This window comes from Ursus maritimus, unplaced genomic scaffold, assembly GCF_017311325.1.
Source record: "Ursus maritimus isolate PB19 unplaced genomic scaffold, ASM1731132v1 scaffold_7, whole genome shotgun sequence".
In the NCBI taxonomy this organism is placed as follows: domain Eukaryota; kingdom Metazoa; phylum Chordata; class Mammalia; order Carnivora; family Ursidae; genus Ursus; species Ursus maritimus.
Genome location: NW_024426885.1, coordinates 41,818,289 through 41,833,664, shown reverse-complemented (window position 1 = coordinate 41,833,664; position 15,376 = coordinate 41,818,289). Strand labels below are relative to the sequence as shown.

At 39.4% G+C, this 15,376-nt stretch overlaps 1 protein-coding gene across 2 annotated transcripts in view; it reads right to left on the bottom strand.

The window, feature by feature from the left end:
- Window positions 1-4,323: 4,323 nt before the first annotated feature.
- Window positions 4,324-15,376, bottom strand: part of WAPL (WAPL cohesin release factor) — a 78,568-nt gene continuing 67,515 nt past the window's right edge. For both annotated transcript variants that reach the window (XM_008696125.2, XM_008696126.2), the window contains exons 16-19: window positions 13,873-14,080; window positions 11,150-11,238; window positions 6,969-7,064; window positions 4,324-6,673 (exon numbers count right to left, since the gene is read on the bottom strand). In XM_008696125.2, the coding sequence (XP_008694347.1) occupies window positions 6,608-6,673; window positions 6,969-7,064; window positions 11,150-11,238; window positions 13,873-14,080 (459 nt within the window). In that variant the 3' untranslated portion in view covers window positions 4,324-6,607. The remainder of the gene's footprint in view (window positions 6,674-6,968; window positions 7,065-11,149; window positions 11,239-13,872; window positions 14,081-15,376) is intronic.

Here is a 15,376-nt window from a genome sequence, read left to right as displayed (position 1 = left end):
GTAGCTTCTTTGATGGTTTTGGGATCAGGTTAATGCTGGCCTCAAAGAATGAATTTGGAAGTTCTCCTTCCTCTTCCATTTTTTGGAATAGTTTAATAGGTATTAACTCCGGGCACCTGGGTGGCTCAGTATGTGGAGGCTCCGACTCTTGGTTTCGGCTCAGGTCATGATCTCATGGGTCATGAGCCCTTAGTTGGGTCCCATGCTCAGTGGGGAGTCTGCTTGAGAGTCTCTCCTTCTCCCTTTGCCCCTCCCCAAACTTGCAAACGGGCTCATGCTTTCTCTCAAATAAATAATATGTCTTTTTAAATTTTTCTTTTTTAATCTTTTTTTTTTTTTTTTAAGAATAGGTATTAACTTTTCTTTAAATGTTTGGTGGGATTCACTTGTGCAGCCATCTGGTCCTGGTCTTGATTAGTGATTCAATTCATTGCTGGTAGTCAGTCTGTTCAAATTGTGCATTTCTTCCCAATTCAATTTAGTTAGTTTATATGTTTCTAGGAATTTATCCATTTCTAATATATTGTTCAGTTTGTTGGCATATTATTTTTCATAATATTCTCTTACAATCCTTTATATCTCTGTGGTGTTGGTTGGTCTTCATATTTGATTTTATTTATTCGAGTCCTCTATTTTTCTGTTTTTTTTTTAGAGTCCTCTTTTTTCTTGATGAATCAAGCAAAAAGTTTATCCATTTTGTTTATCTTTTTGGAGAACAAACTCAATGATTCATTGATTTTTTTTTTTTTTAAGTCTATATCAGGGGTGCCTGAGTGGCTCAGTTGAACATCTGACTCTTTGGGCTCTGGCAGCACCTTAGGGATGTGGGCTTGAGCCCCCTGGCAAGCACCCCATCAGGCTCCACACTCAGCAGGGATCAGCAGGGATCCCATTACCCATGAGATCGTGACCTGAGTCGAAACCAAGAGTCAGTTGCTCAACAGACAGAGCCACTCAGGTGCTCCACATTTCTTATTTGAGTCAGTCTTGGCAAGTTTGGTTTTTCAAGGAATTTGTTTATTTCACTTAAGTTGTAAAACTTGTTTAACTCAGTCATAATATTATCCTTTTAAATGTCTGTAGAGTCGGGGGCACCTGAATGGCTCAGTCAGCTGAGCATCTGACTCTTGATTTCAGCTCGAGTCATGATCTCAGATCGAGCCCCCAGATGGGCTTCACACTCAGCAGGCAGTGTGCTTGAGATTTTTTCCCTCTCCCTCTGCCCCTGCCCACCACCCCCTGCTCATGCCCTCTCTCTCTCTCTAAAATAAATCTTTTTTCTTTTTTCTCTTTTTAAGATTTTACTTATTTGACAGCGAGAGCAAGTGCACAAGCAGGGGGAGCAGCAGGCAGAGGGAGAGGGAGAAGCAGGCTCCCCACTAAGCAGGGAGCCCTATGCTGGGGCAGGGGTGGGGAGGGTTCAGCCCCAGGTGGGATCAAGACCTGAGCCAAGGCAGACGCTGAACTGAGCCACCCAGGGGCCCCTAAATAAAATATTTAAAAAAAAAATGTCTGTAGTTTATAGTGATATTCCATCTTTCATTCCTGACCCTGGTAATTTGTGACTTCTCTTTCTTGTTGATTGGTCCTGCTAAGTGTTTATCAATTTAGTTAAGTTTTCAAAGAACCAAATTTTGGCTTCGGTAAAATCTCTGGGTTGTTTTTTTTAAGATTTTATTTATTTGAGAGAGAATGATAGAGCCTGAGGCAGGGTGGAGGGGCAGAGGGAGAAACAGACTCTCTACTGTACAGGAAGCCAATGCGGGAGGGAGCCACCAAGGCACCCCAAAATTTGTTGGTTAAAAAAAAAAATTTTATTGCTTTCCGCTCTTTTTTTCTTTCCTTCAGTTTACTTGGGCTTAACTGTTTTTTTTTTTCCCCCTAGTTTCTTCAGGTAGAAATTTAGATTGTAAGCCTTCTTCCTAAGCATTTAAAGCTATTTTTCCTCTAAGGACTGTTTTACCGGCATCCCATAGATTTTTTTAATTTGAATTTTGTCATTCAACTCAAAAACTATTTTCTGATTTCCTTTGTGATTGAGTCATAGGTTATTTAGAAGTATAGATTTTCAAATGTTATTTTCTACATATTGTACTATGTCGACTTCTGATACAATTCCTTATGGTCGAGGCTCCAGTCCTCTGAAATACGTTGAGATTTGTGACCCACATGTAGTCGGTCTTGGTGAAAGCTTCATGAGCATCTGAAGAACTGGTGAGCAGTGTCCCATAAATTTCAGTTAAGTCAACGCAGTTGATCATTCAGATCACTCTTCCTACTTTTAAAAAATGTATCCTATCAATTCCTGGGGGGTGTTAATATACCAAATGGATTGTGACCTACTTGTCTATTTCCTTTTAGTTTTTGCTGTATTTTTAAAGTTCTGCTAGGTGCGTAGACATAATTCTTATTCCTTGTTGATACAGTTTTCCCTTCCCCTCATCATTATGAAGAACTGCTTCTTAAACTTAATCATCTTTTGTCTTAATAGTCACTCCAACTTTGTTTAGTGCTTGCATGGTCTATCTTTTCCCATCCTTTTTCTTTCAAACTATTTGTATTTAGCATGTCTTTTTCAGTTTGACGATCTCTGCCTTATAACTGGGGTATCTGGTATACTTACGTTTGAAATAGTTATTGGTATTGTTAGATTTAGTGGATGTTCTTGTTCCTGTCTTAGCAGGGGGGTTTTGGGTTTTTGTTGTTGTTTGGCACTTTTACTGAAATCTATTTGCTCTTGCTATTTTTCTCAGGTTGTTTTTGTTACTCTTTCCCCACCTTTCTTTCATTAATCAAATATTTCCGTGTTCCATTTTCATTCTTGTAAGCAACTCTACCTATATGTCTTTGCATTGTTTTTTACTGGATGCTGCACAGATTATAACGTCCATCTCTAACTTATTACGATCTACTAAGTATTAAACTAAGATCTATGAACCTCCCAACAGTAGAGCTCCATTTACCCACACCCTCTGTAATACAACTCTAGATAACAAGTCCTTTTAAGTAATTGAGAACTAGTATAGTTTTCTATTTGTGCTCCTTAAGCCAGTACATAGCCTTTGGAGTCTTCAAAATGCAGAGAAACTAAGGAAATAGAGATTTGACCAAAACACTTAATATTATTCAAATTCTTTGTTCAGTTTATAGATTTTCTAGGGGTGCCTGGCTGGCTCAGTTGGAAGAGCATGTGACGCTCAAGGTCATGAGTTTGAGCCCCATGTTAGGTGTAATTATTTTTAAAAAAATTTTTTTCTAGATCAAGTTATTAATCTATGCAACCAATATCCAGAGACCATTAACTGACAGTGAATTGTGCAAACCTCTTCCAATCCTTCCTTCTAATGTAAGAAAAAACCAGAGGGACATGTTTGAGACATTTTAATAATCACTGAAGTTTGTTCCATTTTCTCCCTGCTTTAGTCACTACCAAGATATTAACAATTCTGGAAATAATTTTAGAGACTTGCAGTTAAAGAGATCCAAACCCAGTGACCTCAGCAATATGAAAGCCATTATCCCAGGCGTCTGAAGTAGTCACAGTACTCTGCTCTGTTGTTGAGAACATTTTAATATCCTGACAGAGTGCAAACACAACTGTTTGGTGAAAGCTACCATTTACTTGGACTTACGCTTTGGAACACAAGTGCTACCGCTTCACATGCACGGTTTCATAGTCTTCACAACCCTGGAGCAAGCAGGAGCCCCATCTCCTAGCTGAATAAGCAGGATGAAAGTTAGTCTGGGAAACTGCTCAAACATATATCAGCACTTGTTTTCCAAACGTGTGTGTGTGGCTTAGGTCTCTCTAGATCCACAGTCTGCACTCTTAAACATGGTTATACACAGTTCATGGCTGTAAGGGGTAAGACTGGATGGCAACTCACAGGAGACGCCCTTCAATCTAGATTTGTGATTAAAAGCACTGAGGAGAGGTTGAGGAATCCACCTGAATTCCATGCAGAAAACTTAAGAGTCTGGCAAGAAGAAAACTGAAAAACTAAAAAGCAACTGTAAAAAAAATAAAAAGTTTTGGGTCATAGAGGGGCAAAAAGACTAAGGGAACGAACTTAAAAAATACATCAAGGGCATAACTATATAAGCAGAAAATCACCATCCTTAACCTGAGTTTGAGAGTTGACGTTACATTCAGAGAAATATTAAAAACATGGAGAAGTACACAATGTTTAACAAAAATTGGTTTTTATGTGTATGCTGAAGGGAAATTCACATTAACACAGTCATGTTTCCCCTTAGCTATATCAAGTTCATGAGATTTCTTCCTCCAAAAAAGTTCAATAGATTTATGTTAAAGACAACATGTGTATTGAAAGTAGCAATTTTATTTGAGTTAAAATTATTTACAAAAACCCAAAGACATACTTCATGAAACTGGTACAAACTATTTTTTTTTTCCTGCCGTTGGCTTTTGCTCCAAAGATCACAGCTGAGAAATACTGTATAAAATAAAAATAGGATTGGATTCAGAAAAGTACTCTACTGTTCTAATTTCCAATTGGTAGTATTTACAGAAATATTTACAATGGAAAAAAAGGTTACTTTAAAACTTTAATTTGCAAGTCAGCCTCAAGTACCCTAAAATGCAGAGTTCTCTGAGGGTTAAAAACACACAAATACACTGCCGCTGGTGAGGTGATTTCTCCCCCCACCCCCCACCAAAGTCTGCATCTCTATCAGTGCTTGACAATTAGTTATTATTTAAAAAACAAAACAAAACAAAAAACTGTTAAACACTGAGGTAAATCAATTCTCAAATGATTACCAGTGTAACAGAAAAATGTAGTTCGCCCTGATTGTTCTCATCCAAACATTTTGTAATATTCTTTACCATCTGCCACAGTCAGTTTACCAAAAATCTGTTCCTTTCCCTAAATCCAATGATTAATAAATATCAATGCACTTTAAACAAAATACATCTAACTAATTCAATTTTATGAATATCATTTATTGATATACTTTTAAAATAGTTTGCTAAGCTAGCTTTTATACTCAGGGCAAATAAAACCTCAATCTTTCCCAAGTTACACTGGCATAACTATGCTGTTAAAAGGGTGATGGGTGGGGGCTGGGTGGGTAGAAGGAAGGAAACAATTTGCCTGGAATCAGTTACTTCCTTATAGACTTCCCAACAATCTGCATTATCAAAAATAGGAAGACAATAGAAGGCAGCCACTGCATTTAAAAAACATTACAGCTGGCACTGATACAAGAGCCCCGATTTGTCACTTTATACAAGGAAATAACAAAGTCTAAATGAGTAACAATTAGACTTTCCGCTATTTTCCTCAATACACACCAAACTAATATTTTTATGGCTTCAAGTTTTACAAATCCAATGAAGAAACATGATATAACTACCTGAAAGGTATTTTATGAAAGTATTAATGAAAGAGATCTCTGGAAAGCCTGTATTCAGGCCCAATCAACAAAAAAAAAAGTTTAACCAGTGGTCTGAACAATAATTAACACAAGAAAGATTTGCAATGTTGTGAAATTAAATATATAAAATGTGTTTGTGTGTTCTGTGACTGTTTTCCAAACACAATGTTCTATGAACTAAGAATCTGAATGAAAAAAAGGATCTTCTCTGAACCAGCAATTTAAGGCTTTGCGTTTATGCATTTGATCCTGTCACTCTATAGAAGAATATACACATTATCTGGAAACATGAAGTCCACACTGGTGTTTTAGCTTCCTTGTATTTAACTGTACTGAACAGTAGAAAATATATCTAGAGAGTTCTCCCTCAAAACTTAACGTTTCAAGAGCCTCTCTAGCATTAAGCTGAAACTACCCTGGGTTTGTCTATTTTGCTTTATCCTTTAACAGGGCACATCATCTCACATAATAATCCCTCAAACTGTTGTTGGTCTTCTTGTGTCTACAGCTCTGACTCATCATGGTATGATAACATGGTCATGGTCTCAAAAGTGAAAAATAGCTCAACAACCCAAACCAAATCAAAAATAAACAAAATATACTATTAATCCCTTGTGTCTTTGGATTCCATCTAATTTTAAATATAGACAGTAGTTCAGGGAACAACAATGAAAAAAAATTCACAAAATTATTAAAAGCTTTATTTACGATTGGAATCATTCAACAAAAAAGCAAAAGCAAATGAGCCTGAAAAAGGAACTAAGCTGTTGTCTAGAATGTCCTCAAAACATTCGATACCTCAGTAGCTAAAGCTGCCTTTGCACCTGGCTGGCATGACAACAGTGGCTCAACATACACAGCAGTTGCACTAACAGCAGCACAAATTTTCCCCTTAAAACTTGCCCAGAATAAAGCAAGAGAGCGAGGGGAGAGTATAAACTCTGCCAAAGTAAGTGTATTTAAATACTGCATGGAATTGTTAACAGCCTGAACCTTTTCCCTCATTTTTGATAGTTGCAGATTGATGTAGTAACTGTCATTTAGCAAATGCAGAATGCATGACGAAGAAATCAGGTGGCCTTAAAAATCCAAACATGAATGATACTGATGAATGTTCTTGGTATATCTTCAAGGACTTCTTTCATGACTTTTCTTTGTCTAAGAACAGCTCCAGCATTACCGAGCACCTGAAGCAAAGGTAAAGCAGCTAGCAGTGTTCCAAGTATTCAATCACTCTAGAGATAGATTTCTGGCCTGTGGTTCCAACAGCACACTGAAGGGAGGGGAAGAGAGGAAGTAACAGTTAATATTTAACAAATTTTAACAAGCATCAAATCAAAGCTTAAATTTTTTAGCTTCACTAAACTGAACACTATGAATCAAAACACACTGAACTGTGGCTTTGATAACAGAATATATTTGTCCATAACAACAATTATCTTAAAAATAACCCATCAAAAGAGAGTCCCTTTTTGCTTTTAGTCATGAGGGCCAGATAGTATTTTCATTTCTACGGTCATTAATGCACCATATTTATGATGACAGCAGCTGTAATAGAAGCTACTTACAGTAAGATTCATGAAGCTCAGGAATTTTTTGAGCATCTCTGTCATTATTGAAAAGTCCCCTTCTGGCAGATATTCTCGCACAGTGGTCACATTGATCTGAGAAAACAGATCAAAGAAATATTGGTCAGGTGGCAGAAAACAGGAGTTTGCACTGTGTTGCTGGTTTTGGCACATACCTTCTTCCAAACTTCTATGAGGTCCTTGAACTCCTTGTTTAACATGCCATTTCCTTTTCCACCCTCCCAAAGTCTGCGCGCACACGCGTGTGTATGTGTGTCCGTCCACTCCCTACCCCATCCCATCCTCAGAAAGGTAAAACTGGCAAAAACTACACCTGCATCCACATTTACTTTTGCAAATATGCAGAACAATGCCTGAAAGAACGAACTGCACTGCTGAGTGTATGTGTGTTGGGGTGGGAAGCAGTGTCAAGAAAATAAAGGGGAAATTGAGAAGGTACTCAGGTGCTTCTGGAGTAACAAAAATCGTCATGTTCCTATGTAGGCTGGGAATTAACTAAAGATAATCTCATTTCGTGAGAGAATGTCAGCAATGCCGGGGGAGGACATTACTCTCTCTATATATATATGGTTATTAACCAATCTGCTACAAGGAAAATATATAACTTGTTTAAAAACCTCTTCTATTTCAATATATTTTTTCAATGTTTTAAAGGTTCATAAACAATAAAAGGAAAGGCTCTTTTAAGTATGTTCACCTACAACAAAAAGCACAAAAAGAAAATCCCGAAATTTTAGGCCACAGGCGGGGGGAAGTTTCTGATTTTTGTTGATGGGGGCAGGGAAAAAGACTATGTATTATGCTTTTAAGAAAGTTGCCACTGGTCCCCTCTCTCTCTTTTTATTTTTTTAAGGTGGGGGGAAGGGAGAGAGAGAGAGAAAATCTTAATCAGGCTCCATGCCCAGCGTAGAACGATCTGGATCCTGAGATCATGACCTGAGCCAAAAATCAAGAGTTGAATGCTCAACTGACTAACCCACCCAAGCACCCCTCTCTCCTTTTTTTTTAAAAAAAATTCTTGTCAGTGTACTTTTGAAATTATAAAGAAAACAGTATGAATACAGTTTCAGAAAAGACCTAATAAGCGTTACTAAAGTAACCATATGCTAAATCACGCAACATCAATCGCCCATATTCTAAGGGAGCCACCTTCACACCAAAAGCCACCACCCATCCCCAGCTGTGAGGTGGGGTGCAGATTTACTCCTACCGAGTTAACACTGCAGCTAAAACACAGAGATTTTACAAAATGCTTAAAATATATACTGAAGTGGTGAATATTACAAGGGCAATCCTGATGGCACTACAGAGCTAAAGTAAAGCTGGGTTTAAGAATGTCTTTAAACAATTTCCCAGAAGGCAGCACGACAACTTGGTGCTAGGAAGACCAGTAGCTACGGCGGCTATGAAGGCTGCTCAGCAGAAAAGTGCATTGCTACGATACAAAATAAACGATCAGACCCTGGGTTTTGAGTGAAACCCTCAATAATCAAACCCTTTTCTATCAATTCTCTACAGAATGCAACATACAGTGGCTGGCGCCGTGGGAAGGGCAGTCATAGCATGTGTTTTTAAACAGAGAACAGCAGGTACAAAAAAAAAGCGGGGAGGGCTCTTTCAGCAAAGCATGCAACTCCATCTCGGATTTGTGAGTTTGAGCCCCACACTGGATGCAGAGATTACTTAAATAAACTTAAAAAGAAAAAATGAAAAATGGCATGGCTTATTTGGGAAATTTAGAAAATAGCCAGCAGGTATGACAGATTTAGAAAAAGTAGAAGCAGGGGCGCCTGGGTGGCACAGCGGTTGGGCGTCTGCCTTCGGCTCAGGGCGTGATCCCGGCGTTATGGGATCGAGCCCCACATCGGGCTCCTCTGCTATGAGCCTGCTTCTTCCTCTCCCACTCCCTCTGCTTGTGTTCCCTCTCTCGCTGGCTGTCTCTCTGTCAAATAAATAAATAAAATCTTTAAAAAAAAAAAAAAGTAGAAGCAGTTTTAACAAGTTTTACTTGTAGCAGTGAACAAGGTCCTGATACCCTAATGATGGTAAAGCCAAGAAAGACTGGTGATAGTGATCAGACATGCTCTTTGAGAAGTTAGCTGTGGCGGCAGTGTCCAAGATTTCAGGAGTGCAGTGAGAGTGCAGGAAAGACAAACACCAGTGAGAAGACTGGCCACTGCAATGCGCCAGATGCACGGTGTGCAATGGGCGACGACTCAATTCCCCGGGCTTCCTAACCATGCAGCCCTTTACCACAAAAGCCGCATTTACTATAGTACAACCACCCGCTTTCTCATCTCTCTTCCACTTACACAAATTGTAAAGGAAATTGGTTTGCTGAATGTATATCTAGTTTTTTGGGGTTAATCATAATGACCCCCCCAAGGCAATAAAGACATCTAGAGTTCTATGAATTCACAACATTGTCCAGAACTTAAGGACTTCATGATCTCTTTGGAGAAGAGAGATACAGATGAATAGGAATTTATTTACATGAGAAAAATGGCCAAAGATAAATCACATGTGCTAGTATCATAAATTAAGGTACCAATTACTTAAGAAAGAACTGAAACTAGGGTGTGTGCAAAATAGAATACCTAAACATCATTCAATTTAAATAGTATGCCCATTGTTTTTTGGAGACCTGCCTCTGTCTCTTTCCCCTTTGCTTGATGCATGTTTCTCATTTGCCCTTAAAATCTCTGAATTTAAGGAATTAAGGAAAAGGACTGAGCTTAAAAGATTCCAGAAAAGGGGATAAAGATCCTGCAGGGCCTCCACAGCCATGATGAGAACTTTAGTTTTTTCTTGAAAGCCATGGTGCCAGCAAGGACCACAATGGAGCAGGTTACTATGCATTTAGATCAGAGTTTGACTATAATATAAATATGGGACAGACAGGGAGTCAGAGAAAAAAAAAAATACAAAGGAGAAGCCAACCCTCCCTTTCACTATAGAAGAGACTTCCATTCTTGCCTCCTTTTTTTTTTTTTTTTAAAGATTTTATTTATTTATTTGACAGAGATAGAGACAGCCAGCGAGAGAGGGAACACAAGCAGGGGGAGTGGGAGAGGAAGAAGCAGGCTCATAGCAGAGGAGCCTGATGTGGGGCTCGATCCCGGAACACCGGGATCACGCCCTGAGCCGAAGGCAGACGCTTAACCACTGTGCCACCCAGGCGCCCCCCATTCTTGCCTCCTGAATGCCCTTGGCTCCTAAGGAAAAGAACTTCCTTTTCATTTTAAAATTTGGCTCTTGCACTAGACCTTTCCTTTCCTTAAAAAGTCCTCCCAATGACTGTCCCAATAGCCAGAACTGTCTGCTTCCATGCTGACTCAGCCCCACCAACTGGACACTAATACCTCTAGTTAAATCATCGTAATCTAAATCTCACATAGCAATCCCATTTTCCTTGCCAGTAAGTGGTTCAAACAAAAGCCATGTGAGCTAATGCTGGCCAAGATAACGGGAAGTCTACTTGGTGCAGTGGGTATGAAGGGATCCTGGGGGAAAAAAAAGCTTTGCTCCTAAAAAGCAACAGACAAGAGGACAAAAGAAAAAGACAACATGCAGAGGATAGTAGGGTTTAAAGACAAATTTTCTGAGTCCTTGATAGTATCACTAACACTACACTTTACCATCTTAAGCCAGCTGAGCACTGGTTTTATTTTTATTTTTTTTATTTTTTTAAAGATTTTATTTATTTATTTGACAGAGAGAGACAGCCAGCGAGAGAGGGAACACAAGCAGGGGGAATGGAAGAGGAAGAAGCAGGCTCCCAGCAGAGGAGCCTGATGCGGGGCTCGATCCCAGAACGTTAGGATCACGCCCTGAGCCGAAGGCAGACGCTTAACGACTGCGCCACCCAGGCACCCCTGAGCACTGGTTTTATATTATGCTTTTACTCCAACCAAAGCCATGTAAATCGATTCATCCATTAGTCAAAAACTTTCTCATTAAATCCAATTACTCCTATTTTGGAATGTACCTTTAAAAGTTCACCAAATGAAAAAAATAATTATAAAAAGTTCACCAAATATTTGCAAGTTTTAACATGAGGAGGAAAATAAAGTAACACGTAAGTTAATTAGGTAATGGTACAAAGTTGTCACAATGGAATCTTTTTAAGACACATAAAACAATACTGAACTCTTACTCACCGGACTCTCCTGGCAGAGACACCCAAGAAGGAGCGCTGTGTATGAGGCCACAATGCAATCCTCCATGTGTTTGCCAGCGTGCTGAAGGGCTGAGAATATGTGAACAAAAAACTGTAACAGTGTATCCCCAAAACCAAACAAAAAACAACAAAAAAACAACTCCACCCAGAACACCAACAATTCTGTTAGTTATCTTTTCTACAGAACTCCTTAAACATTGATAGATGGTGCTAGGAAAATGGGATAGCCACACAAATTAACAAAAAATTACGCAAATGGTAGAGGGACCTTCATATAAGCACAAAAACCATAGAATTTTTTTTTTTTTTAAGATTTTATTTATTTATTCGACAGAAATAGAGACAGCGAGGGAGGGAACACAAGCAGGGGGAGTGGGAGAGGAAGAAGCAGGCTCATAGCAGAGGAGCCTGATGTGGGGCTCGATCCCAGAACGCCGGGATCACGCCCTGAGCCGAAGGCAGACGCTTAACGACTGTGCCACCCAGGCGCCCCACAAAAACCATAGAACTCTTAGACAAAAATAAAGGACTAAATCTTTATGACCTCAGGTTAGGAAATGGCTTCTTAGATACCACACCAAAACCAAGAAGTGACAAAAATTAGATAAACTGAACATCAAAACTTTAAACTTTTGTCTTTCAAAAGACACCATCAAGAAAGTGAAGAGGCGGGGCGCCTGGGTGGCACAGCGGTTAAGCGTCTGCCTTCAGCTCAGGGCATGATCCTGGCGTTCTGGGATCGAGCCCCACATCAGGCTCTTCCACTATGAGCCTGCTTCTTCCTCTCTCACTCCCCCTGCTTGTGTTCCCTCACTCGCTGGCTGTCTCTATCTCTGTCAAATAAATAAATAAAATCTTTAAAAAAAAAAAAAAAAGTGAAGAGGCAAGGGAGATATGTAAATGAGCAATAAGCACGTGAAAACATGCTTGACACCATTTATTCAATGGGGAACTGCAAATCAAGTGACATACACCTTCACAGCCACTAGGATGGCTAAAATAAAAAAGACAAATAACTATTTGTAAGGATTTGGAAAAACCAGAACCCTTATATACGGCCAGCAGGAATGTAAAATGAAGCAGTCATTTTGGGAAAGAGTATGGTAGTTCCTTAAACTATTAAACACTGAGTTAATTTCACCCAAGAGAAGTGAAAATGTATGTTCACAAAAAAACTTGTACATTAATGTTATGTCACAGCAGCATCATTCGTAAGAGCCACAGGTGGACACAACCCGAACATCCATCAACCGATGACTAGATAAAGTGAGGTACACATCTACAATGGACTATTTGGCTATAAAAAGGTATTAAGTACTAATAACATGTTACAACATGAATGAACCTTGAAAACATTAGGGTGAATGAAAGAAGCCAGTCACAAAGGGCACATATTGTTCCATTTATAGGAAATGTCCAGAACAGGCAAATTCAGAGACAGAATTAGTGGTTGCCACTGGCTGCGGAGGGGAGAACAGGGAGTAATGGCTGCTAAATGGGTATGGGGTTTCTTTTGGGGGTGATAAAAATGTTCTGAAATTACACAGTGGTGATGGTTGCACAACCTTGTGAATGAACTGAAAACTACTCAACTGTTCACTTTAAAAGGGTAAATTTCACCTTGTTATGGGCTGAACTATGGCCCCATCCCCTGCATATGTTGAGCTCCCAACCCCCAGTACCACAAGGTATGACGACACTTGGATAGGGTGTTTAATTAAAGAGGTAGTTTAAATGAGGTCACTGGGGTGGGTCCTAATCTGCCTGCCATCCTCATAACAGGAGATTAGAACAAAGATATACACAGAGGGAAGACTATCTAAAAAGATAGGCAAAAGATGGCCATCTACAATCTAAGCTCGGATAGACAAGCGTGAGACCAACCTGACACACTGATCCTCCAGAACTGTGAGGAAATCCATGTCTGTTGTTTAAGCCACTCCGTCTACAGTACTTTGCTACAGCAGTCCTCAAAAGCTAACACTTACCCCAGTTATTAAAAAAGACTGCTAAGCAACCCGAAATATTATGCCAAAGGAAACATGAATACTTAGTGAGAAAATGGAACAGCAATTCCTTATGATACTAGAACTAACGGCATTAGTGGAACAGTGGGCATAAGAGAAAGACGCTAGACTCAGAGAAAGACATTTGCTGGGACTTGCTTCCTAGCTTGGTGAGGCTAAACATATTATTTAATTTCGTAACTTGAGTGATAAATGGCTATCCCGCAGTACCTGCATAAACAATAAATCCAATACCAGCTGCTGACAACAGATAATAAACGTAATGTCTCCGTCAGTGTATTCCTTACTGTGCTTGCAAGCTACGACATACCATGTGAGAACTATTGCTCTAATTTATGATAATAAATCTCAATTTATAAAGTGAGGCTCATAAAAGAATCTCAAAATTTCAAAACCGTAAAAACCTTTAGGAGTCTGCTCAACCACTGTCTTTTCAGGTGAGTAAAGAAAGGCCAGAGCAGAAAGGAAGGCAGACCTTTCCCGCACTGCATGTATGCCTTCCTCACTGCTAGGAAGCCGGCAAAGGACTCCTATGAGCACTGAAATACTACAGCTTGTCTGCACTGAACTAGAGAGGCCATAAAATAACTGCAAGATTATGACAACACATGAATTAAAAATGTTTCAGAGGGAGAAAACATATCCAATTTGAATACACTACTTAAAATAAAGGTACCTTTATTGAGGTCAAGTTCTTCATCCTCCTCCTCCTTCTTATGTTTCTCTTCTGTGCCATCGGCCTTTTCAGTTGATACCCACTGTATTTCTCCACTTGTCTCTTGCCACTCTCCACTCTTATCATGCTGAGTGGTGGGAGCATCTTTGATCAATTCATCTGTTTTACTTTCTGCCAACTGGGCTGCTCGTTCTCGCTCAAGGAATAGCTGATAAAAATTATTTTTTAATAATTTTGAATCATTAAAAGAACACCAAGCAACATGTATGTACCCAAATACACGGTATGTTTGCTTTTAAATTCACTAACCCTAAGAAGCATGCTGTCTGGTTAAAGGGGTAACAACAAAAGCTTTTACTCTACATCCAACTGAAGGCAAAAAGGAAAAGTATAGATGCTGCTGGGATTCAATCAGGTAAACTAAATATATCAACTAATGATACAGGCATTCTGTTTGCAGGGATGCAAATCTCAACACTCGCCCTTGAACTGGATATGACAGGCTATTTCAAGCAAAATACACAAACTTGATGTAAAAAAATTTTTTTAAAGCCTGAACAGACTGAATAAATTAACAAAGGACACCAAATAAAACTACGTGATATTGGGGAAAAGCAACACGGCCTCTTTAAGAAGAATTTAAAGAGAGAAACAGTCGGTTAAGTGTCTAACTCTTGATTTCGGGTCAGGTCATGATCTCAGGGTAATGAAATCGAGCCCTGTGTCAGGCTCTGCACTGGGTGTGGAGCCTGCTTAAGACTCTCTCTCTCTCCGGGATGCCTGGGTGGCTCAGTCGGTTAAGCATCTGCCTTCGGCTCGGGTCATGATCCCAAGGTCCTGGGATCGAATCCCACATAAACCTCTTTGCTCAGCAGGGAGCCTGCTTCTCCCTCTGCCTGCTGCTTCCCATGCTTTTGTGTGTGTGTGTGTGTGTGTGCGCGCGCGCGCGCGCACTCTCTCTCTCTCTCTGACAAGTAAATAAAATTTAAAAAAAAATTCTCTCTCTCCCTCTGCCCCTCCCCGCCACCCACCCTGCTGGCTTGCTCACTCAGATAGACAGATATTAAAAAAATAGAGATAAACAAGAACTAGTAAAAATAAGCAAAAGGTCTCAAGAGGACTCAGAACTGAACCTCAATTAATATTATTAACAATGGAAGTACACTGTGAGAACTAAATCACAAAGGAACCACTGAATCCCTTGCTTTCATGTACTTTATTTTCCTTGTGTTGGTGCAGAGCTGAATGTATGGGAAGTATTTACTGATATGATTTGGGAAGAACTCCAAGATACTAACAACAACTACCTGAAAATCAAATGCCAAATAGATCTCAAAAATTTGCTGAGTATAGAGAAGAGTGGTATATAAACTTTAATACCCTTAGGAAAATAAAATTTGAGCTTTATATAAAAGTCATATTAAAATTTCTTAAAAATTAGGGGATCCCAAGACCCCTCTAGAGAATCTCTGAGGTCAAAATCATATTCATAATAATACTGACT